Genomic DNA, 24871 nt, shown 5'->3' on the forward strand with positions numbered 1-24871 from the left:
GTTATGGGAGAAAACTGTTATCATTGCATGGATTCTAGATTGAGAAAGTTAAATTTGATTTGCAATTTCCTCTCCTTCCTCAAGGCTTTCACTCAAAGTTTCCATATAAGAGATGAGAATGTGGAGCGGGGTAACTGGTCCTCGAAGACTGATTACTTGCTCTCGATGATCGGATACGCTGTGGGTCTGGGCAATGTCTGGAGGTTCCCTTACCTGGCTTACAGAAACGGAGGAGGTACTGTCATGAGATCCAGAATACTGCAGAGAGAAATGAAAAGTGCAGTTAACACTGGAATAATAAACACAAGAATGTAAAGAAATTTATGGGTAAACGCACAGTGTTGAAACATGTTAACATCTGGGGCAATTAACTCTGTGGAACTAAAGTGCTCAATGCTGACAGATCCCATGGTTGACTTCAGCAGTATAACTGTGGGCAAGGCCAGCCAGTTCATTTAACCAAAAGGAAATTGGTTCATTTAAAGAAATCAGTGCCACTCTCTTCAAATTAAGATAATACTTACTAATTTATCACTTTTCCCTCTCTTTGAATCTTTGGAACAGTGTATTGAACTGAAGTGGAATATCACATTCAAGATCAATTAGTGTATTTCACAAGATGGGAGTATTCAGTCTTGATCAAACTTTACAAATTTGTGATTGTAGACAAGACAGAGTTACAGTAACATAGAGTTACAGAAATGCTTCATATTGACAATAACTTTGAAGGATTAAAACTAATTCCAATGTCGAGTGAAACTATATTGTGCTGTAAGTTGTTGTTGCAAAAGTCATATTTTGTTTTCTCACTGAAAGGTATCCAAACTTGAAGAAATGATTGAATTTATGTGGTTCCTGTCATTACCTCTGGACATCACAAAACACTTACAGCTGAAGTAAAAACAGAAGCCAAGTTGTGCTCAGCAAAGCAACAGTTGAAAAGATAGGCACAAATTGTTGATGGTTCTTTTGAAAGATGAATAGTCAAAAGGAATCTAATATTGTTTTTTTCAAAGAATGCCATGGAGTCTTTGATGTCTCCCTGAGAGGCCAGACTGGGTTCCAGTTTAACATCCTATCTAAAAGACAACACACCCAGCAATGTAGACCTGTCTATAGCATGTCACTGATGTGTCCAAGCAGATTATGTATCTTTGTCAATTATTGTCAATATTTTATTTTATATTTAGAATAGAAACAGACTCTTCAGGTCCAATTTATCTGGACCCTCCAGGCATCCCATTCTGATCTAGTCCCCTTTGCCAGCAGTTAGCCCATATCCCCGTAAACCTTTCTATTGATATACCCATTCAGATGCCTTTCAAATGTTGGAATTGTACCAGCCTCCACCACTTCCTCTGGCAGCTCATTCCATACACATACCACCCTCTGTGTGAAAAAGTTACCTGTCAGGTTCTATTAAATCTTTCCTCCCTCACCTTAAACCTATGCCCTCGAGTTTTGGACTCCCCGAGCCTTGGCTATTCACCCTATCCATGTCCCTCATGATTTTATAAACCTCAATAAGGTCACCCCTCAGCTTCTGGTGCTCCAGGCAAAAAAGCCCCAGCCTGTTCAGCTTCTCCTTATAAGTCATACTCTCTCGTCCTGTTAACATCTTTGCAAACCTGTTCTGCACCCTTTGAACTTCAACAGCACCTTTCCTATAAAAGGGCAAACAGAAATGTAAGTTGCATAGCCAATGTCTTCTACAGCTGTAATATGACATCCTAACTCCCATACTCAATCTGCTGACCAATAAAGGAAAGTGTGCCAAAAGCCTTCCTCACTGCCGTATTCAAGGAACTATGTACCTGCACCCTTTTAACTTGAAGCAATAGCATACTTCATCAAAAATGATTAATCATTGCAACTGAAGACAAATTAACTTGTGAAATTGCTTAGCTTTGAAGTGTGTAATTGTTGGGAACATGTTTTATTAATGACAATCAGAAAATTACATTTAGTATAGATTGCAGCTTGCATATTCTACAACAGTGCAGAAGGTACAATATCAGTTGTCAGATCATCAAGCAAGTTGGTGAAATCCTGAGAATCCTCTGTAGGTGATTACCTATAAAGTTCCTCCATAATGAGATTAGTCATCGCTCATATCAACTCTAGCCTCCCAGCCTGCCTCGATCCTCTGCAACTTCTCTATGGGCACAACAGATCCATAGCAGATGCCAACTCCCAAGCCCTACACTCATCCCTGGAAAATCTGGAAATTAAGGATACCTACCTCAGGCTTCTACTTATTGACTACAGCTCCACCTTCAACACTACAATCCCAACATGAACAATCTCCAGACTCTGAGGCCTAGCTGTCTGCTCTGCCCTGTGTAACTGGTTCCTAGACTTTCTGACCCACAGACTGCAATCAGTGAAGTTAGGCTACAACATCTCCTCTATGACAATCCTCAACACTGACACCCCACAAGGATATGTACTCAGCCCCATACTGTACACCCTGTATACTCCAGCCCTGTGTGGCCAAATTCAGTCTGAATGCCATCTACAAGTTAGTTGATGCCACCACTGTTGTAGGCCAGATATCATCAATGACAAGACAGAGTACAGGAAGGAGATAGAGTGCTAGGTGACATGGAGTAAAGATAATCTCTCCCTCAATATCAGCAAAATTATAGAGCTTATCATTGACTTCAGGAAGAAAGGAGGAAAGCCAACCCCTACCTACATCAATGAAGCTGAGAATGTGAAGTTCCGAGGACTGAAAATCACCAGCAATCTGCCCTGGACCACCAATGTTGATGCAGCGGTCTAGAAGGTGCAACAATGCCTCTAGGAGGCTAAGGAAATTTGCCATGTCCATTAGGACTTTCGAGAATTTTTACAGATGCGCCACAGAAAGAATTCTATCTGAATGCATCATGGCTTGGTACGGCGATTGCTCTGCCCAGAACTGTTGGAAACTACAGAGAGTTGTGTTCACAGGCCAGTCCATCAGGCAAGCCAACCTTCCATCCACTAACTCCATCTATACTTATCGCTCCCTCAGAAAGGCAATGAACATAATCAAAGATCCCTCCACCCCAGTTGTACATCTTCCATCTCTTCCGTCGGTCAAAAGACACAAAAGCTTCAACACACATACCAACGGGTTCAAGAATAGCCTCTTCCCCACTGTTATTAGACTTTTGAATGAACCTCTCAAATTTCAAATCGAATGTTGATCTTGCTTTTTTGTGCACCTTCTTGCAGCCGTAACTTTGTATTCCTCGCTGTGTTCAATCAGGGTCTTTGTCTAGTATGATCTGCTCATACTGCACACAAAAGAAAACTTCTCACTGTACTTAGGTAATGCAACAATAATAAATCAAATTAAATCCTACAATATTCTAGGATTCACTTGCATTATTTTCAGCAGAGATAAATTAGAAAATAAGTTTACCTTTAGAACTGGGTTTTATAAATGAATTGCATTTTTCAATAAGTTGTTTTTCTAAAGATTGTTACACGGTGGCACAGTGGTTAGCACTGCTGCCTCACAGCGCCGGAGACCCGGGTTCAATTCCCGCCTCAGGCGACTGACTGTGTGGAGTTTGCACGTTCTCCCTGTGTCTGCGTGGGTTTCCTCCGGGTGCTCCGGTTTCCTCCCACTGTCCAAAGATGTGCAGGTCAGGTGAATTGGCCATGCTAAATTGCCCGTAGTGTTAGGTAAGGGGTAAATGTAGGGGTCTGGGTGGGTTGCGCTTCGGCGGGTCGGTGTGGACTTGTTGGGCCGAAGGGACTGTTTCCACACTGTAATGTAATCTAATCTAATCTAATAATAGCAAAGGCATCTTTTTTCAAGATAGTGTAAGAATGCACACATCTGCTGGAAAAGCCTTTGCATTGAGTAAGGTAGAAAGGAAGAGGCTTCTTTTATATTACAAAAAGGGAAAGATTCAAAGGCAATCTAGGTATTAAACAGCGTCTCAGAGATACTAGAAACAGGAATGATATAACACTACTGAACCTGCCAAGATAGTGATGGGAAGCTTGAATTTGCAATGAGTAGTTGGCATTAACATTGGTAATATTGATTTTCCATGCTGTCCACAATGCAATCCATTTTGTTGTCTTCAGAAAGGGTTTCAGGAATATGTCTCAGTCGTAGACCTTTTTGTGGGCTTAAGATTTTTCATTTGATGTCTATCCAACATGGCGAGATGTCTGACTCTTGCAGTAACATAGACTATGATCTGTGCTTCCTCTGTTATCTATGCCACCCTTACTCCATTGTATTATCTGTTATATCTACACCCATAGTGCACTTCTCTGCATTGCTCACTTTCTGTCAGTGTTGTGCTAATCAGAGCATTCCCTTTCAATGTACCCCTGCAGGTATGGAATGAGATTTGTGAGTTCATTATCTAGAAGGCCTGAACATGGCATAACAAGGCCAGACTTTGCAGGCTTTTCAAGCCCTTAATGAATAAGAATTGAACTTTGTTGTCAAATTTGATCCAGGCTATGTTATAGGGCCACTAGCAGATTTCAACAGGCGGTTGACAGAACAGAGAGAGTAGGCGATACATAACCCGAGCTGTTTGGACCAAAACCAAATCAGAAGCAGTACAAAGCAATTCTCGAAACAATGCTAAAACTGGTTCCTGGATCATTTCTCTCCACTTCATGTTCTACTTATTAAAAATATCTTTAAGTAAATGATCATCATGGTAAACTTCGATCTCTAATGAAAGATAAAATGAGGAGCTTATAATGAATCATAATGATTTGATTTGATTTGATTTGATTTGATTTATTTTTGTCACATTTACCTAACTACATTGAGAGGTTCTCATTTGCGAGCAGTACGGGCAGATCATAATATCCAAAGATTATTGGGTGATTGATCAGAGTGCGGTATACCATGTTACAGCTGCACCGCAGGTGTACAAAAGCAAGGTCAATATGAGATTTGATATTTGAGAGGTTCATTCAGCAGTCGAATGACATCGAAGTAAAGAAGCAGTGGTTAGCACTGCTGCCTCACAGCGCCAGAGACCCGGGTTCAATTCCCGCCTCAGGCGACTGACTGTGTGGAGTTTGCACATTCTCCCCGTGTCTGCGTGGGTTTCCTCCGGGTGCTCCGGTTTCCTCCCACACTCCAAAAATGTGCAGGTTAGGTGAATTGGCCACGCTAAATTGCCTGTAGTGTTAGGTGCAGGGGTAAATGTAGGGGAATGGGTCTGGGTGGGTGCGCTTCGGCGGGTCGGTGTGGACTTGTTGGGCCGAAGGGCCTGTTTCCACACTGTAAGTAATCTAATCTAACCTAATTCTCTCGGTGGGGAGGCTAAGAAAAAGTAATTGAAAATTGGGGTACAAAAGATCCCATTGGCTGCCTGGCCATTTCGTTAGGATTATAATGAATAGTCTCTTTTGGTCATTTTGTTCCCTATGGGCACTGGTTAGTGTCTCACTGGAGAAATTCCAAATATAATAAAGGCTTTGTGAAGATAAGTATGAGAGAGAGATCTGTCGTAAATTAATCTTAATTTCAAGTCAATAAGATCCAGGAACGTTTTTAAAATTTCTGTGAATGTTTTGATTAGATTAGATTACAGTGTGGAAACAGTCCCTTCGGCCCAACAAGTCCACACCGACCCGCCGAAGCGTAACCCACCCATACCCCTAACCTAACACTACGGGCAATTTAGCATGGCCAATTCACCTGACCTGCACATCTTTGGACTGTGGGAGGAAACCGGAGCATTCGGAGGAAACCCACGCAGACACGGGGAGAACGTGCAAACTCCACACAGCCAGTCGCCTGAGGCGGGAATTGAACCCGGGTCTCTGGCGCTGTGAGGCAGCATGCTAACCACTGTGCCACCGTGCCGCCCACAAATTTTGGAATCTGTGTTGCTATTTGTTTAAATTTTCTTGTTTTCTTTTCAGGATTCTCTATATTTGGAATTTTTTTGTTTTTAGCTAGTCTTGGTTGGTGCCTTTTTGATGCTAAAACATATCCTTTAAAGTGAAGAAATGCTGTGGGCATTACCTTAGTGCTATGCCCAGTGTTGAAACCATACAAAAAGCTCCCACTGTAAAGCACTCAGTCTGTTCACATTCCAGTCACCTCCATGACTAATCTCTTTAAAATCACTTGGTCACAGTAACTGCTTTGTGGGCTTCAGCCCTGTCAGTACGGGAGTGAGACAGTACAACAGAACTAGATCCCAAACCTCTACAGCATTCCATTTCAAAATCAAGAAACAAATTATTTGAGGCACTGTCAGTGTTGCGTAGTGACAGGGTTAGGGAGGGATATATGAGTGATTGATGGGTGGATGTTGTTGGGTTGAGGAAGGAAAATAGAAAGACCACTGTGCCATGGGATTCAAACACAATATTTGTTTTGGAGTGGACTTCCGACACCAAATTTATCCAAACAAACCCTTTCAGTCTAAAATGCAAACATTCTGTCTTGACTTCCTCTGCTCTGTTTTCCAGGTGCCTTCATTATTCCCTACATCATCATGTTGGTATTTGCTGGGATACCCCTGTTTTTCCTGGAATGCTCATTCGGGCAGTTTGCCAGTCTTGGGCCTATTGGAGTGTGGAAAGCTGTGCCAATCCTACAAGGTTAATGTTTATTCAGCAAACACACGCTTGCCAGCAATTCATGCAAACAAGAGACAAAGAATAGGTTCCTTGGCCTTTCTCCACCATTCTGTGATTTTAACCTTGTCTCTACATTCTTAAAGAATTGCCCCTTGAAATAATGGATGCATTGGTGGTCATCTCCCAAGATTTGTTTAGACTCTGGAGTGGTGCCTGCAGATTAGAAGGTAACTAATGTAATCCCACCATTTAAAAAGGGAGGGAGAGGGAAAGTAGGAAATTGAGAGTTTGATTCTGGGAAAAATGCTAGAAAAATCTATCAAGGATTTTAAAGCAGAGTCCTTTATACAATGATAGGATCGGGCACACCAAGCATTAAAGAAGGAAAACTGCATGTTGGTCTTCAAAGCAAGAGGGTTCAAGTACAGAAACAAAGTGGTCTGGCTGCAATTAAGCAGGGCATTGGTAAGGCCACATTTGAAATATTGTGTGCAGTTTGGGTCTCCTCATCTGAAGATGTTGTTGATATAGACGGAGTAAAGTGAAGATTTATCAAATCAATCCTTTGTGTGGCAGAATTGATGTATGACGAGAAATGGTTAGCATTTTATTCCCTGGAGTTTGGAAGAATGAGGTGTAGGGGCAGAGTGGGGAGGATCTAGACTGGTTAGAAGCAGGAAAAATGTTCCCAGTGTTGGGGGAGTCCAGAATCAGGGACTATAGTTTAAATATAAGAGCTAAACCTTTTTTAGTATTGAGATAAGGAAAGATTTCCTCATCCAGAGAACAGTGAGCCCGTGGAATTCATTATCACGGCAGATGCTTGAGGCCAAAGCATTATGAGATTTCAAGGAGCTAGATGTAGCTCTTATGGCTAAAGAGATTAAGAGAAACAGGGAGAGGGCAGGGTTAGGGCATTGAGCTCAATGGTCTAGTATGATCGAAATGAATGGTGGAGCAGGCTTGAGGGATCAAGTGGCCTGCTCATATCCTGTTTGCACATCCCCGATAATCTTTCATCTCCTTGGTAATCAAGAAACTGTCTGCCTCTGCCTTCAAAATATTTGAAGATTCTGTACCCACTGCCTCTTGTGGAAGGATATTCCAGAGACTCACCACTCTCTGAGGAAAACATATTTTCCTCATGCCTGTCTTCACTAGACACCCCCTTATTTTTAAACTTTGGCCGATAGTTCTGAATTCTCGCATGAGAAGATACATCTTTTCGACAGCCAAGCCCAATTCCTCTCAGAATCTTAAATGTTTAAAATAAGTCACCCCTGGCTTTTCTGAACTGCAGAGGATACAGGCCTAGCCTGTCTAGCCTTTCCTCAGAAGGCAATCCACTCATTCAAAGTAGTAATCTAGTAAACATTTTCTGAACTGCTTCCAACACATTAACATATTCTGTAAGTACAGTATTGCACACAGTACTCCAGATGTGATCTTAGCAATACACACTATAACTGAAGCAAAACCTCCATACTATAGAATTCAATTCCCCTTTCAGTAATCCACAGCATTCTATTAGCTTTCCTGAGTACTTGCTTTACCTGCAAGTACAAACCTTCTATACATTATGCATTAGGATACCCATATCTCACGCTATATTTTAGAGCTCTACAACAACCTCCCACCATCGGGGGGGCTTAGGCCTAGTGATATTATCGCTGGACTGCTAATCTAGAAACCCAGATTATGTTCTGTGGACCCAGGTTCAAATTCCACCATGGTGAAACTTTAATTCAACTTTTTAAAAAAATCTGAAATGAAGTGTCTAAAGGTGACTGTGAAACCATTGATGGAAAAACCAATTGGTTCGTTAACATCCTTTAAGGAAGAAAACTGCCATCCTTACCTGATCTGGCCTACATGTGACTCCAGACCCACAGCAACGTGGTTAACTCTTAACTACCCTCTGGATAATTAGGGATGGGCAATAAATGCTACCGAGCCAACGACACCCTCATCCAGTAAATGAATAAAGAAAGATAGCACACTTCTTGTTTCTTTAGCTGAAATAAGGCAATTTTCCATTCTCCCACATTATACTTCATATGCCAGATCTTTGCCCACTCACTTAATCAATCTATATCTTGAATCCTTATGCCCCTTTCACAACTCACAATATTTAAAATATTGACTGAAAGTTCATAATACACTGGAACATGCATAATACAAATTATCGACTGAGATTCTCTTTTTCTCCCTATTTATAGGTGTGGGCATCACCATGGTCCTTGTGTCAACATTGGTGGCTATTTACTACAATTGCATCCTCGCCTACAGTCTGTACTACCTATTTGCTTCCTTCCAATCACCCCTGCCGTGGGCAGACTGCTTCAGTTGGTGGGGAGCAGATGAAACATGCAGCAGGACTGGAAAAGGTAATGTGCCTTCCATTCTGTAAATTCTGGTTATTTGCAAGACAGGACTGTCCAGGAAAGAGCCTGCAAATGACAATGTTTGGAAACACAGTTCTGTTGATTGGCCTCTTGAGGCATCCGTAAGACAGATGGTGTATGGGCAGGCCAACATTTACCCTCCTCCCAATTTAGTTCCATCAGAGATGGGTAGGCAGTAGCCTCACTGTCCATCCAACTTCACACCTCACCCATCTGCCATCCTACCTTTACAGGGTGGCACTAAATTCTGGGCAAACTTAATCTCAACTTTTCTGAAACACTGTTTAGGGCCCTAGTTGTAGTTTTGTAGCCAATTCTGGGCTCAATGGTTTTGAAAGGATGCCAAGACCTTAGAGAGGGTGCACAGGAGGTTTCACTTGAATCACACCAGGGATGGGTGGCTTTAGCTATTCGGAGCACGATTGAGAAAATGGAGATTCTATGCCTCTGTTACAACTAGTGAGTTGGGGGTTCCTTAATCTTCCTCTGAACAATTGGGAGATTGGCAACAAGTTAGTGGGCGGCACGGTGGCACAGTGGTTAGCCTCACAGCGCCAGAGACCCGGGTTCAATTCCCGCCTCAGGCGACTGACTGTGTGGAGTTTGCACATTCTCCCAGTGTCTGCGTGGGTTTTCTCCGTGTGCTCCGGTTTCCTCCCACAGTCCAAAAATGTGCAGGTCAGGTGAATTGGCCATGCTAAATTGTCCGTAGTGTTAGGTGTAGGGGTAAATGTAGGGGAATGGGTCTGGGTGGGTTGCGCTTCGGCGGGTCGGTGTGGACTTGTTGGGCCGAAGGGCCTGTTTCCACACTGTAAGTAATCTAATCTAATCTAATCTAATCTAATAATTTTACCAGCCAGCTTCATTTGAATCGCTGAAGTGTAATGTTGTGTGACATCCTTGCTACTGTTACCAGTCCAAACAACCTGATCTAACACAGTCTGTGCCAAAATGAGCTTGCTGAATTTCTTGAGCTCAGACGGCAAGCAATCTCTTTTAAAAGGAAATGGATCTCGCAAACTGTGCGTAGAATTTGCTGAGTTTACTGTGAGCCTCTTGCCACCTCTCTGAATTAATTGGGTGCTAGATATTAGCACGGCAACAACAGGAGGGGATTTCAACTACATTAACTGATAATAACTGATATAAGCCAGTCTAAAAAGGTATACAAAGGTGCAGACTTCTCATACTAAAGACAAAAAGTGCTGGAGAAACTCAGCAGGTCAGGCAGCATCTGTGGAAAGGGAAGCATGTCCAGAGTCCTTTATTAGAACTGAGAGATTGTTCAAATTGAGGATTTCACTTCCATAGTGAAGAGGAGGCAGCTGGTGCTAGCAAACTGAACATTTTGAAACTGATGTAAATCACCAGAAGAATCACACATGTGAGTGGAAAGGGACTGGTTATGGGGAGAGAAATCAAGGTAGGATGAAGTGAGTTCCATGTGGAAAGGAACAGGCAGAAACAATGGGTCTGCTGCCTGAGAGTCCTGCTTGAGAATTTTGGGGAGATGGTAGAAGCGGGCTGTGCAGGCTTGGGGGAACGTAGAGCTGGGAGACTGAGAAACCAAGATGGTATGCGGTTGGTGGCCGTCATTGACCTGATGTGCCACGGTGGGGTCGTAGTTCAGAGGGAGATAGGACGGGGTGTCTGAGGGCTGTCAGTCAGCTATGCAATTTAAAGATTAGTCTGCCAGACAACAACAGCACTACCCTTCCCAATTGGCTTGCTGACAAAGGTCAGCGTTGGATCTGAGAGTTTGGAGTTCAGAGGGAGATCTGTTTGACTGGGTGAAGGGAGCAGTGACAGTAAGCTGACCTGTGTCATCTTGACATATCTCAGCAAGCAGGTCGAGCACAGTTAAAAGGAGTATAGGTGGAGGGGCTGTATTGGAGGCAGGTAAAGGGGTCTGTGGAGCAGGGAGAGGACTCTTGTCCAAAGAAATGGGCACAGACACAAAGGTGATGGAAGAGGAGTCCAACCCAAAATTCAAAAGGATAAAACTGTGACCTTTGCTGAGTACAGAACATTCAGCATCAGAGTGGAAGGTCAGGAGGGATAGTAAATACTCAACAAGAGGTGAGGTTAGGGGAAGGGATGGAGTCAAAGGGAAGGGGATGGGAGCAACATTCCAGAGTGGCTCGGGGACCTCTGAGATGATGAGGTTTGAGTGCCTTAAAGCTTGAAAGGAAGAGGAAATATTTCTTGTTCTAATGTTGAACAGGCTGAAGAGGGACAGGGCAACTCTGAGATCGTGTAAGGTAGTGCTGAAGGAGACAGAGAGGTGGAGAGTGTACATATGATGCAATAAGGACAGATGTCTGAGGAGCATAGTACATCACGGAGATACCTGTGATCCCAGGTGGATTCAAAACACAAGGGATGAAGTTTCAATTGGAGTCCATGTCTGAGACAGAGGCAGTCATTGGGGAGTGAGATATGGCTGTGGAGGTGAGTTTTGGCAAATACTTGATCAAACACAGGGAGAGAAAATGGAAGTAACGATGGTGAACAAAAAGAAAAATTTACATGGAAATCCTGATGAAGAGGAACTGAACGTCTTTGAAATGGATGCGATGTGGCAATGAATTAAACACTAAATAAAACAACTACATATGCTGGAGACCTGAAGCATTGACAGAAAATGCTGGAGAAACTCCGCAGGTCTGTCAAGAAAGCAGAGCTAAATTTTTGAGCCCAGTGACCCTTTGTCAGATTTTTCGTTGCATTTGGCAAACACCTTTTTGCCAAAGGTGTAACAAGCCCAGCAGGGGAAAGGGTATGTCTGGATTTGATTTTAACTGATTCCATTAGGATGCTGGGGAACAGCAGAGGTTGGGGAATCCTATTGATAGTGATTGTAGTTCAGTTGGGTTTAGCAGTTATGCAAAATAATAAATGTAGTTGAAGATTAAGGGGGAGAAATGTGTTTGTATTATTGCTCTCCAGATCTTCTTGTGTCGACATGATAAAAGAGAGAGAGTGGGAATATAATTGCAGCGAGGGGAAAGTGTAGGCAGAAGGAAGAGCAAGAGGAGACAATCTAGGACAGGATATGGAAGAAAGCATGAGTGTGGTGTACAATGTTGGTGTTATGGGAAGGGTGTACTTGCACAAGAGAAGGTATTGAGGAGATGTACACATGTTCAAGGTGTGTGTAAAGATTTGGAGCTTGGGTGCTGGGTGCAGTTGCAGTGGGTTTGTTCGCCGAGCTGGGAGGTTGGTTTGCAGATGTTTCGTCCACTGTCTGGGCGATACCCTCAGTGGTGTGGAGCCTCCTGTGAAATGCCGCTGTCCTGCGTCGGCTGGAATTTATTTGATTTTGTTCCTGCTGCTTCCAGTTGTCGGTTCCAGTTGTTCATTGCAGTAGTCGGTATATTGGGTCGAGGTCTATGTGTCTGTTGATGGAGTCCGTGGACAAGTGCCATGCTTCTAGGGATTCTCTGGCTGTCTTCTGTTTGGCTTATCTATTATTGTTGTGGTGTCCCAGTTGAATTTGTGGTCCTTGTCATCTGTATTACAGCTGGTCAAGGCGTTTATTGGCTAGTTGATGTTCATGAACGCAGATGGCTTGTTGTCTACCTGTTTATCCTCCACAGTGTTTCGTGCAGTCTCTGCATGGAATCTCAGACAGGGGTAATGGCAGGAATGCAAAATTTAGGCAATGAATAAAAATTGGATAGGCTGGGGTTTTAATCAATTTAACAAAGAAGGCAGCTGGGATATGTAAATGTATATGTGAGGTATAAAAGTGGTGTTTAACTGGAGTGAATAGAAAGCACCTACTTCCCTTAGCAGCTGAGTCGATTACCATGGGACATAAAATAACTGAAAATGTGTGGCTGGAAAAGCACAGCAGGTCAGGCAGCATCCAAGGAGCAGGAGAATCAACGTTTTGGGCATGAGCCCCTCTTCAGGAAAAGGTGGGACACGGTGCCAGTGTAGCTGTGTGCCCGAAACGTCGATTCTCCTGCTCCTTGGATGCTGCCTGACCTTCTGCGCTTTTCCAGCAACACATTTTCAGCTCTGATCTCCAGCATCTGCAGTCCTCACTTTCTCCTCGACATAAAATAACTGGCAGGGGGATGTGATGTTAGTTAAGAAGAAACTCTTCCAGGTGACAGTGGGGAATGAAGAGTGTTTTTAGTTTCTTCAACAGTTAGACACTACTTAGATATGCAACTGAGGTGCTACAAGGCTACAGGCCAAGCTCTGGAACGTGGGTCTGGACTCTATCGCTCCTCGATTAAACACGATTGATGCAATGGGCTGACAGACCTCCTTCTGTGTAATAAATTTTGTGTTTCTACTTAACCAAACGAGACAGATGTTGGCTTTTTGAAAGAAGGCTTAACGTCAGTGAGAGTTAAAATTATGTAATAAAAGCCAAGAAGTGCAGAGTCGGGATAAAAGTGAGGATTGGAGCAGGTCACAACACATTTTTTTGTTAATCACAACAGTGAGAGCGTTTTATTAGTTTCAAAGCACCTGCGGCACCCTGCCCCAAACATGCAGAGGTGTGATCCCTCTGGATGGTAACGTGCTCAGTTATGTCAACACTTTGAAGAAGCTGTCACTGATCAAAACCATGCCTGATCTGTACAGCTCAGGTTTAACACAGGAGGCAACAAAAGAGATTGTGGCCTACAGGCGAGCTAAAATAAAATAAGCTGTCAGCTGTACCTTCACACAGGGGGGATATTTCGTTTCATGCACAAACACCCCCTTTTGTCACGCAGAAGGAGAGCCAAGTATTACACACCGAAATAAACCCTGCAGCGCCGGCTGCTTGAAAAATGACTTCAAACTCAGTTGTCTGTGAGATACGGGTGGTGTGAATATTGGAATCTATAAATCCAAGAGTTCCAATAAAAGTCGTGTTGGAAGAAGTCAGGAGCTGCATTCCAGCAGTTTTCAGAAATTACTCCAACTAGTAACACACAAATGCAAGATTTACTGGTCAGAATTGAACACATCCTTGCATCCAGGTAGATAGGTTGTACACTACTTTTCTTCCTCCCTACTCTGTCCAGAACCCTTATAATTTTGAATACCTCACCTTAGATTCCTTGTCTTCAAGGAAAACAATAGAATAGTCCATTTTCCACAACTACACTGGCACCGTGTCACACCTTTTCCTCCACTTTATTGATAACTGTATCAGCGCCATCTTGCGTTCCCACGAGATTGAACAGTTCAGTAACTTCACGAAACACCTTCCACTCTGACCTTAAATTCACCTGGATAATCTCAGACACCTCCCTCCTCTTCCTGGACCTCTCCATCTCCATCTCTGCCGATCGACTCAACACAGACACCTACTTCAAACCCACCAACTCCCACAGCTCTCTGGAGTACACCTCCTCCCAACCCCACCTCCTGTAAAAGCCCTATCCCTTACTCCCAATTCCTCCATCTCTGCTGTATCTGTTCCCAGGAGAAGCAGTTCCACTCCAGAACATCCCAGATGGCCTCCTATTTCAGGGACCACAGTTTCCCTTCCCAAGTGATCAACAATGCCCTCCACTTCCTGCATCTCCAGCCTGTAACCACAGAAACTGTCCTACCTGTCCATCTTCCTTCCCACTATCTCTCCACCCTCCCCTCCGACCTATAACCAACACCCATCACCTGCACCTAAATATTGCCTGCCCAGCCACTTCCCCCCCCCCCCCCCCCCACCCCAACTCCACCCTTCTATTTATCTCTCAGCCTCCTTCCCCTCAGTCCCTCCACATTCGTGATGAAGGGTTTGTGACTGAAGTGTTGACTCTCCAGCTCCTCGGATGCTGCCTGACCTGCTGTGCTTTCCAATGCTACACTTTTCGACTCTGATCTCCAGCATCTGCAGACCTCACTTTTTCTCTTCAAGGAAAGCAGTCCTACCTTCTCCAATCTGACGCCATAAGTGAAATTCCTCATCATGGGAAATACTCTTGTGAACCTTTTCTGCAGTCTCTTTCGGAAGCCAGTGCTGACATAATAGATCAAACGGCCTCCTTTTGTACTGTAAAGTTCTATGATTCCAACGCCTTCACCTTCTGCCTGAAGTATGGCAGCCTGAAGTGGACACAATACTCCAGGTGAGGCCAAGCTGGTTTGCTTAAGTGCAACGTACTTTGCCCTCCATGCCCCTTATTAATAAAACCGAGGATACGATATAGGTAGAAAATCCTTTATCCGAACATCCAAAAACTGAAAAGCTCCGAAAGATTATTGTGAAGTTTTTTTTTGAACAAGGTTGCCTGGTGAGCAAACAGTTCACCCAAGTCGATACCCACTCGATGTGGGGGGAGGGAGGGGTGGGGGGAGGCATGGCCAAACACGTTTCTACTTGGAAGTCTGCACCTCCAGTAAGATTTTTTAAAATTTCACCATTAAACTGTTACTATTCTGAAAACTGAAATATTCCGAATTCCGAAAAACAGCTGGTCCTAAGCATTTCGGTTACAGGATCCTCTACCTGTATAGTTTATCACATAAACATGCGATGACACCTCTTGCCAACCTAAAGTTGGGTAGTGAGCTGCCACCATCCTCTTGTTCTCATCGGGTCTGTAGGCCCTAGTTGGTCTAAAGTAGTCAAAGAAAATCATTAGTTAGTCCAAAAAAAATGCCCTTGTCTTAAACAATATGTAGATTAGTGTCTGATTGTAATCAGGCACACATTACTTTCGTAAGAGACGTTTGGCTGAATTGCACCAGAAACCACTAAGTGTCATTTTCTGTCTGAGTCTATTCCACCATTGTTACCAAGACAGTTTGGATACCTAGATGATAGATCAGTCCACGTTGAGATCCAGAACTGTTCAGCATTTCCCAATCTGAGACCTCATCAGATTTGGTGGGGTTTATTGGAGACTCCAAATTAACCTGAAGAGAACCATTCCCTGATATAACCCTTTACTGATCATGCTTGCAATGTCACCTTTACTGACTTATGGATGCATACATCTTGCTTCCTCTGCTCCTTCACCAGCTTCAGAGTTGGGTTCTTTATTTTGCATTGTCTTTCCATGCTTTCCCTAATATATTGACTGACTTCACATTTCTCTGCATTGGACATCATGTGTTCACCCATTCTACCATTCCACGTTATATTTAACTTGTACTTTTGAGTTTCCACACCAAGGCTTCTCAAAGTTGGGTTCATGACCCCAAGTGAGGTGACAAACTGAATTCTTGGGTCATGAGCTGGAGTACACCAATGGCCAATGTGGATCACTGACCAAGTTATAACAACTGTGCATCTGTCCTCCTGCTGTCTGAGTTCTCACTGGGGGAACCAACACTCTTCTCAAGTCTCAAAGTGGGGTCACAGAGAGAAACAGTTTGGAAACATTGCTTCCTGCTAACCTCCTCCCATCGCAGAGTGCTTCCAAGTTTCTAAGATTCTAATATTAGCCAGAAGTGCATTGAAACTATCATAAGCAGACATAACAAAGGCATGAAGGCGGGTTCCAGCAGTAGCTATGCTGAGTCAGAATGAAAGTTAATGGATATTACAAAGGTAGCAAAACGTGAGATTAGAAATGGCGCAGATAGAGGCTAGAGCTTATCTCAGGGTCAAAGATGACACCAAAGTTACAAACGTCTCATGAAGAGTCACCAAACTCAAAACATTAACTCTGCTTTCTTTGCACAGATACTGCCAGTCCTGCTGAGTTTCTCCAGCAATTTCAGTTTTTGTTAAAGTTCTTTAACCTCAAATGGTTACCAGGGAGAGGGATCAAGTCCATGTCCAGTTAATGTAGTGGAGCTAAGGAAAAGTGGTTACACTTTCCCCAGGTTCAGTTGGCGGATGTTTCTCTCGTTGCAGTACTGGATTTCAGGGGAGCAGGCTGAGCATTCAGTTTAATAAAAGAAGGATTTGGTAGAGATAGTGGTGAAATAGAGTTGGGTGGCAGTGGTATACATGTGTAATACAACACTGTGTCTTTGATGTTGCTGGATAGTAGTGTAGAAGTATTAAAAGATTTTTGTGATGCAAGGAAGTCAAAGGTTGCACACCATCAGATTAGATATTTTTGTAAGAAAATGTTCGATACTGTGACGGGGAGGAATCTGATCAGAGGGGTTCAAACATGGAGTTCTGGGAAGGATCACCAAGGATGTGGAAGGAACAATATCTTCCAAGGACTTTGGAGAGAAATTGAAGGTGGGATAGTGTTATTCATGTCATCCTTTGAGGTGCATTGTGATCAGATTTCCAATCAATAATTCTCAAATACATTCCCCATTTTCCAGATCCACTCTGCAATCTCACTCAGAATGGTGGATACTTTGAAATTGTTAATGCAACGTGGCTGCAGGCGAACAATAAAACTTGTCCAAGTGGATCAGAAATCCCTGTTCCTCACCAGGGTCCGAGTGAGCAATACTGGGAGTAAGTACATTGTTGCAGAGAGCTGCATCTATAACCTGCACAGCTGGGCCAGTAAGTCCTCTTGGGAAGGGTAGTTCGTGAATGTCCTGTTTAATAAGAGAAGCTGTTTTCATTAAAGGTATAATTTACATCATAGACTTATTACAAAAGAACATTACAATTGGAGCCCTTTCATTAATACAATCTGATGGATGGAATGCACATCAACTGAATTGATTTATCCCAGATAATTTGGAGCTTTTTAAATGTGATTCCTTCTGTATGCTTTCGAGCAACTGAAGAATCTTCCAGTACATAACTGAAGGCTTGTGACTTTTCAGTGGTAGAGAATCTTTAGAGTGTTAAGAGTTGAGTCATTTTCTGCAAAATAATTGGCATTGTATTTGCTTTGGCATTTTTGATTGGCCAAGTTTAGTTTCTAGTCAGTGAGGGTTACTCAATTATGACAATGCCAAACAACATACTTTCAGAAGGGACTTTCACATTTGAAAAACTCATTGCTATCAGTGTGTGTGACACAGATGTTATATATTACTTAGCATCCAAGCTAGTGTGTACGTTCAGATCCTTTGTGAGTGGCAGTAAAATAAACCAATAGGTTAAGGAAATGCAAATAGAGCTAAACAATAGGCTAGAATTGACTTTATAAGTATTTTCAATGCAAATAAATGTACCAAGCTTCACAGAAACATTATCAAACAGAAATTGACTCTCAGCCACATAAGGTGTTGAGGATGTGATGAACTGAACTGGCCATGAGTTAAGATATAGATCACAGAGCTTGCAATCATTAACAAATATCTCACATCATAATGGTGGGAAAGTCAATGTTAAATCAGCCTAAGATACTACCCTGAGGGTTTTCTGCATTTCTTTAATTCAAGAGAGAGAAAAAAAACAACCTGTCAATTCTTTACTGATATAAGCACTCCCATCTTTCTGATCCCATGCTTGTAAATCTTCTTTGCTCCATCTCCAGTCCCTCCCAGTTTCTTTTCTTTTGTAATATGCTGACCAAAATTACATGTATTATTCAAGAATGGAACCAAGTGTTGACAGAGATTTAGCAAAAAGTTTCTACTTTTCAGTCCTTTAGAAACAAAGCCTACTAAATGGTTTCCTTCTTTTTAAGATTCTGCTAGCCTGTGTCAAAACCTTTAGAGCTGAAGTCTTGACTGCTAAATTAGTAACTACTATGTATGAATACACTGGTGTGAGTGTTTTAGACTAAAACACTTCAGAGGAATCTACCTGATCTGGCAATGATTATAATATGTTGCATTAAAAAGAAAATAAACTGTATTTAGATAATGTATTAAATGATCCATAAATGTTTATTCCAACTAACTGTGACATACAAACATTACATTCCTAGGCACATAAGTGTCTGGGCCAGCATTAATGTATTAGGTTACAACAGAAAAACATGCTTCAAGTTGAGAGTTATGCTCCAAGTAAACCGAGGCAAGGTGAGGTATGAGGCTTATGAACTTACAAATTAAGTAGATGTGGGTCATTTGACCTTCCAAGTCTGATGGAATGGTTGATTTGGTTGTGTTTTGAATGCCTCTTTCTCATCCACCCCCCAAGGTCCCTTGATTCTCCTGCATAATAAAATTCTATTGACCTCCATCGTAAAATACTCAAAACCCTGCCTTTACCATGTTCCAAGTTGCACAGCCTTCTCAGAGAGAGAGAAAAAAATCACATCTCTGTCCTAAAATAGTAACCTCTAATATTAAAACAATGTCCTTGAATTCTGGACTGACACAGGAGCAGAAACATCTTTTCCACATCCAGCTTGTCAAGATCAATAAGAATCTTACACAGTCCCATCAAGTCACTGTTAACTCTTCAAACATTCAATAGAAATAAAGCTAGCTGTATAACCTTTCCCTATAAGACAACACATTAAACCCAGTCATACAAGTGGAAACTCTCCTCTGATTAGCACTGGTTAGTGCTAATTAGTGGTTAGCAGTGCTGCCTCGCAGCGCCAGAGACCCGGGTTCAATTCCTGCCTCAGGCGACTGACTGTGTGGAGTTTGCACATTCTCCCCGTGTCTGCGTGGGTTTCCTCTGGGTGCTCCGGTTTCCTCCTACATCACAAAGATGTGCAGGTCAGGTGAATTGGCCATGCTAAATTGCCCGTAGTGTTAGGTAAGGGGTAAATGTAGGGATATGGGTGGTTTGCACTTCGGTGGGGCGGTGTGGACTTGTTGGGCCGAAGGGCCTGTTTCCGCACTGTAAAGTAATCTAATCTAAAATCTAATCTAATCTAAAGTAATCTAATCTAATCTAACTGTCTCCAATGTCTCTAGTAAATAATAAGGAAACCAAACTGGACACAGTAACCAAGATTCAGTCTTAAAAGTTCCCTGTAAAACTGAAGCATGACATTTTTATTTTTTATTTTAAATTGTTCTCTTAATAAATGACAGCATCGCAATATCCTTAATAACCTACTGTACCTGCATACTGAACAAAACAAAGCATTGCAGGTGCTGGAAATAAGAAACAAAAACAGAAATTGCTGGAAAAACACAGCAGATCGCACAGTATCTGTGGAGAGAAATCAGAGTTAATTGGTTGAGTCCAGTGATCCATCTTCAGAAATTTCTATCCATACTAACATGCTACCATGCACCGTGCCCCCCACCCCCCAGCTTTTATTTCCTGCAAATACCTTGGATGTGACACCTTAACAATAGAACCCGGAGATCCATGAATAGTACATCTACAGGCTTTCCTTTAACTCCAGAGCTTATTACTCATCCAAAGAATGTCACTAAATGAGTTACATAATATTTTCCTCTAACAAAATCATACTAACCCTTCCTGATGACCTCATGTTTTTGTAATAATGCAGAAATAACCTCCTTTTTACAATGTAATATCAGTGCCTTAGATGAGGGGAGTGAAGAAATGGTGTATAAATTTGCAGATGACACCAAGGTAGATAGGAAAGAATATTATATCCTCTAGAAATTTAGCCAGAACCAAAATATTTGTTTTGACACATATGCCAAAGCATTGCCATTTTCTGATTAATACCGTTAACTCCCTATCTCACTCACTAAAGGGCCAACACTTGCTTTACCTATTTTTAAAAATATCTATAGAAATTAGAAATCTGTAGAAATCTCCGGATATTTTTAAGATTCTGGCCAAGTATCTGACCTACCAGTCTTCTCTGCACAGTCATATGTTTTTTCCTTAAGTCTGATGTTTTCCCTGACCTCTTTTGTTAACCATAGATTCTCCCTTTAGAACTTTATACCTTTATACATTAAGATTATATACTATGATGCTGTGATGTCTTTTAAATGTGCATTGAACATGAAAGATAAAATAATACAGATAAATAGAGAAAATAGCCAGCAGATCTACAAGCTTGTTCCTTGATGCCTGGAGTTTTGGAATAACACATTTCCAGCACCTACTGGCGACACGTATTTCATGTATCAGTATCAATACTTGCAAATATTATCTTACATAAAATATGTCTTGTTAATTATTTAGCAAAGTGGTTTTGGACCGTGGCAGTTCAATGGATGAGACTGGGAAGGTAGTCTGGTATTTAGCCCTCTGTCTGCTTCTAGCCTGGGTCACAGTTGGGGCGGCGCTATTTAAAGGAATCAAATCTTCAGGAAAGGTAAAATGATCAGTGATGAATCACTTGGTAACAATGTCCAGTTTTTTGCTGTAAAATATGAACAAACTGCAATCGTTTTTAAATCATTCAGATTATCATTGGGAATGCGCAGGTGTGAAGTGTCAAAGGGAGTGTGCAAGCCTCCAGATAGGTGAATCATCCAACCCATTTGAGCACCACCTTCCTCACATGTGGCAGCATTTGCAAGAACCCCCATTTTAAAACAAAATTCACATTGCCCATCACTAATTGACAACTATACTGCTGTGGATCTGGAGCCGTATGTAGGCCAGAGGATGTGGAGATTGCAGATTTCCTTCTTTGAAAGATATTATTGAGCCAGACAGGTTCCCTGACAATTATCAATGGTTTTATAAGGAGGAAGGTCTTAATATTTTTGTTCAAATTCCATCATCTGGCTATGGGGGGGGGGGGGATTATTCAAACCCAGGTCTTGTGAACAGAAGCACACTTCCTGGGTTAATAGCCGAGCAATTATGCCAGTAGGCCTTTGCCTCCCCGATGCAAAATAGGAAAACATCATCAGCACTTAAGCCTGTTCCACCATTCAATAAGGTCATGACTGATCTCTTTGTATTTAGGATCCTGCGTTCTCACCCATCTCGGATAAGCCTCAATTCCTCTGCCTGTTGTCCATTAACTCAGAACCCACTGAGCTGGAGTGGAAGCAAGTCTTCCTCAATCCCAAAGGATATCTCAGGAGAAGTGGGACAGTACCAAACTAGGAACAGTCCCATGCACATTTGAATTCGGAAGAAAAGTAGGTGACGTGGTCTCTCAGCTGAAAATGTGTTGCTGGAAAAGCGCAGCAGGTCAGGCAGCATCCAAGGAGCAGGAGAATCGACATTTCGGGCATAAGCCTGAAGAAGGGCTTATGCCCGAAACATCGATTCTCCTGTTCCTTGGATGCTGCCTGACCTGCTGTGCTTTTCCAGCAACACATTTTCAGCTCTGATCTCCAGCATCTGCAGTCCTCACTTTCACCTTGACGTGGTCTCTCAGGGCTAGTGCACCATTCAATTTGATTGTGGTTGATCATCTACACCCAATCATTTTCATCTTTTACTTATCAAGAAGCTATCAATCTTTACCTCAAAACTATTCAAAGGCTTTGCTTCTACCACCTTTTGAGGAAAGCTGTTTCAAGGTTCACAAACATCTGTGAAAAAGAATTTCTACCTCATCTACGTCTCAAATTGTGACCCTTGTCACTGGTCACATGATCTTCTTCAGCCCTAAACATTTTGATTTTATCTTAGTATGAGTTGTAAATAAGTATTTAGATGCAGTTACAGCATGATGCAAATACACTCAATGTTTATTCCACATTTCTCTGTGGTTGTTGCTTGGATTGCAAGTCTATTAGTTTTCCAGTCAATTGGATCCCATCATGTAAATGTTGAGTAAGAAATGCAGGAAAATCTAACAAGTATCTCTCCATGTTCAGGTGGTTTATTTCACTGCTGTATTCCCTTATTTGGTTCTAACCATACTCCTGATCCGAGGGCTTACCCTGGAGGGAGCCTATCAAGGAATCGAATACTATATTGGAAGCCAGTCAGACATCTCCAAACTGACCAATGCTGAGGTAAATATCACTGAATTATCAATTTCATCTCTCTTTCACAGTCAAACTGTTTTAACTTTGATATATATGTGACTCATTTTGAAATGATGGCAGCAGAATGTGAAAAGGTAACTGTGGGTGTGAGATCTGACTGTTTAGTTGCCTTCTATCACATTTTTGTTATGGGCCGTTGTCTTACATCAAGGCATTGACGAGATTTTGTATCCCCTGCTCTGACTGTGCAAGAGTGAACTGCCCATGACTTGTATGAACTATTTGATGTTGTTGGTTAAATTGATAAATGTTAAACCCACTATACAACCCATACCAGTGGTGCTGAACAGGTAATAATCTAAAAAAGGAATACAAAGAACAAAGAAAATTACAGCACACGAACAGGCCTTTCGGCCCTTCAACCCTGTGCCAGTCCAGATCCTCTATCTAAACTTGTCACCTATTATCTAAGGATCTGTATCCCTCTGCTCCCTGCCCATTCATGTACCAGTCTAGATACATCTTCATTGACACTATTGTGCCCGCCTCTACCACCTTACTGGCAACATGTTCCAGGAACCCACCATCCTCTGCGTAAATAACACTCCACGCAGATCTCCCCTAAACCTTTCCCTCTCACCTTGAACTCTTGACCTCTAATTGAGTCCCCCACTCTGGGAAACAGCACCTTGTCTATACCTCTCATGATTTTGCAGACCTCAATCAGGTCCCCCCTCAAACTCCATCTTTCTAATGAAAATAATTCTAATCTAATCAGCCTGTCTTCATAGCTAGTGTCCTCCATACCAGGATATCCTGGTGAACACCCTCTGCACTGTCTCCAAAGCATCCACATCCTTTTGGTAATGTGGCGACCAGAACTGTACCTAGTATTCCAAATATGGCTGAACCAACTGTAACATTACCTGCCAACTCTTGTACTCAATAACCTGTCCAATGAAGGAATGCATGCCATATGCCTTCTTGACCACTCTATTGACCCGTGCTGCCACCTTCAGGGTACAATGGACCTGAACAGCCAGATCTCTCTGTACAGCAATTTTCCCCAGGACTTTTCCATTTGCTGTATAGTTCTCTCTTCAATTGGATCTTCCAAAATGCATCACTTCGCATTTGCCCGGATTGAACTCCATCTGCCATTTCTCCGCCCAACTCTCCAATCTGTCTATAGATTTGATTAGATTTCCTACAGAGTGGAAACAGGCCTTTCGGCCCAACTGGTCCACACTAACCCTCCAATGAGTAACCCACCCATTCCCCATGTTTATGCCTAACAAATGCACCTAACTCTATGGGCAATTTCGCATGGCCAGTTCACCTGACCTGCACATATTTGGACTGTGGGAGGAAACAGGAGCACCCGGAGGAAACCCACGCAGGCACAGAGAGAATGTGCAAACTCCACACAGACAGTCGTCTGAGGCTGGAATCGAACCCAGGTCCCTGGTGCTGTGAGGCAGCAGTGCTAACTACTGAGCCACTGTGCCACCCACTTATTTTTAAAACATCAACTTAATATGTTCTGCTGCATTCTATGACAGTCACCTTCATGATCTGCTACTCCACAGTTTTTGTCTCATCTGCGAACTTGCTAATCAGACCATCTATAATTTCCTCCAGATTATTTATGTATATCACAAACAACAGTGGTCCCAGCACAGATCACTGTGGAACACAACTGGTCATAGTTCTCCATTTTGAGAAACTCCCTTCCACTCCCACTCTCAACCCAACCAGTACTCTATCAATCTAGCTAGTACACCTGGACCCCATGCAACACTTCCTCCATCAGCCTACCATGGGGAACCTTATCAAACACCTTACTGAAATCCATGCATATAACATCTACAGCCCTTCCCTCAATAATAAACTTTGTCACTTCCTCGTGGAATTCTATTAAGTTGGTAAGACATGACCTTTCCTGCACAAAATCATGTTGCCTATCACTGATAAGCCCATTTTCTTCCAAATGGGAATAGATCATATCTCTCAGTATCTTCTCCAGCAGCTTCCCTACCACTGACATCAGGCTCACTGGTCTATAATTACCTGGATTATCCTTGCTACCATTCTTAAGGGGACAATATTAGCAATTCCCCATTCCTCCAGGACCTCACCCATGTTCAAGGATGCTGCAAAGGTATCTGTTAAGGCCCCACCTATTTTCCTCTCTTACATCCCTCAGTAACCTGGAATAGATCCCATCCGGACCTGGGGATGTGTCTACCTTAATGCCTTTTAGAATACCCAAC

General features: G+C 42.5%; 1 protein-coding gene across 1 annotated transcript in view; it reads left to right on the forward strand.

Annotated features, from left to right (window-relative positions):
- The window catches only part of LOC122557468 (uncharacterized), a 210461-nt gene that overhangs the window by 167901 nt on the left and 17689 nt on the right, over positions 1-24871 (forward strand). The window contains exons 17-22 of the mRNA XM_087991810.1: positions 111-235; positions 6460-6591; positions 8790-8957; positions 17223-17361; positions 20884-21016; positions 22485-22625. Of these exons, the coding sequence (XP_087847936.1) occupies positions 111-235; positions 6460-6591; positions 8790-8957; positions 17223-17361; positions 20884-21016; positions 22485-22625 (838 nt within the window). The remainder of the gene's footprint in view (positions 1-110; positions 236-6459; positions 6592-8789; positions 8958-17222; positions 17362-20883; positions 21017-22484; positions 22626-24871) is intronic.

Source organism: Chiloscyllium plagiosum, unplaced genomic scaffold (genome assembly GCF_037043375.1).
Source record: "Chiloscyllium plagiosum isolate Xiang-an unplaced genomic scaffold, Cpla_swu_hap1 HiC_scaffold_11, whole genome shotgun sequence".
Classification (NCBI taxonomy): Eukaryota; Metazoa; Chordata; class Chondrichthyes; order Orectolobiformes; family Hemiscylliidae; genus Chiloscyllium; species Chiloscyllium plagiosum.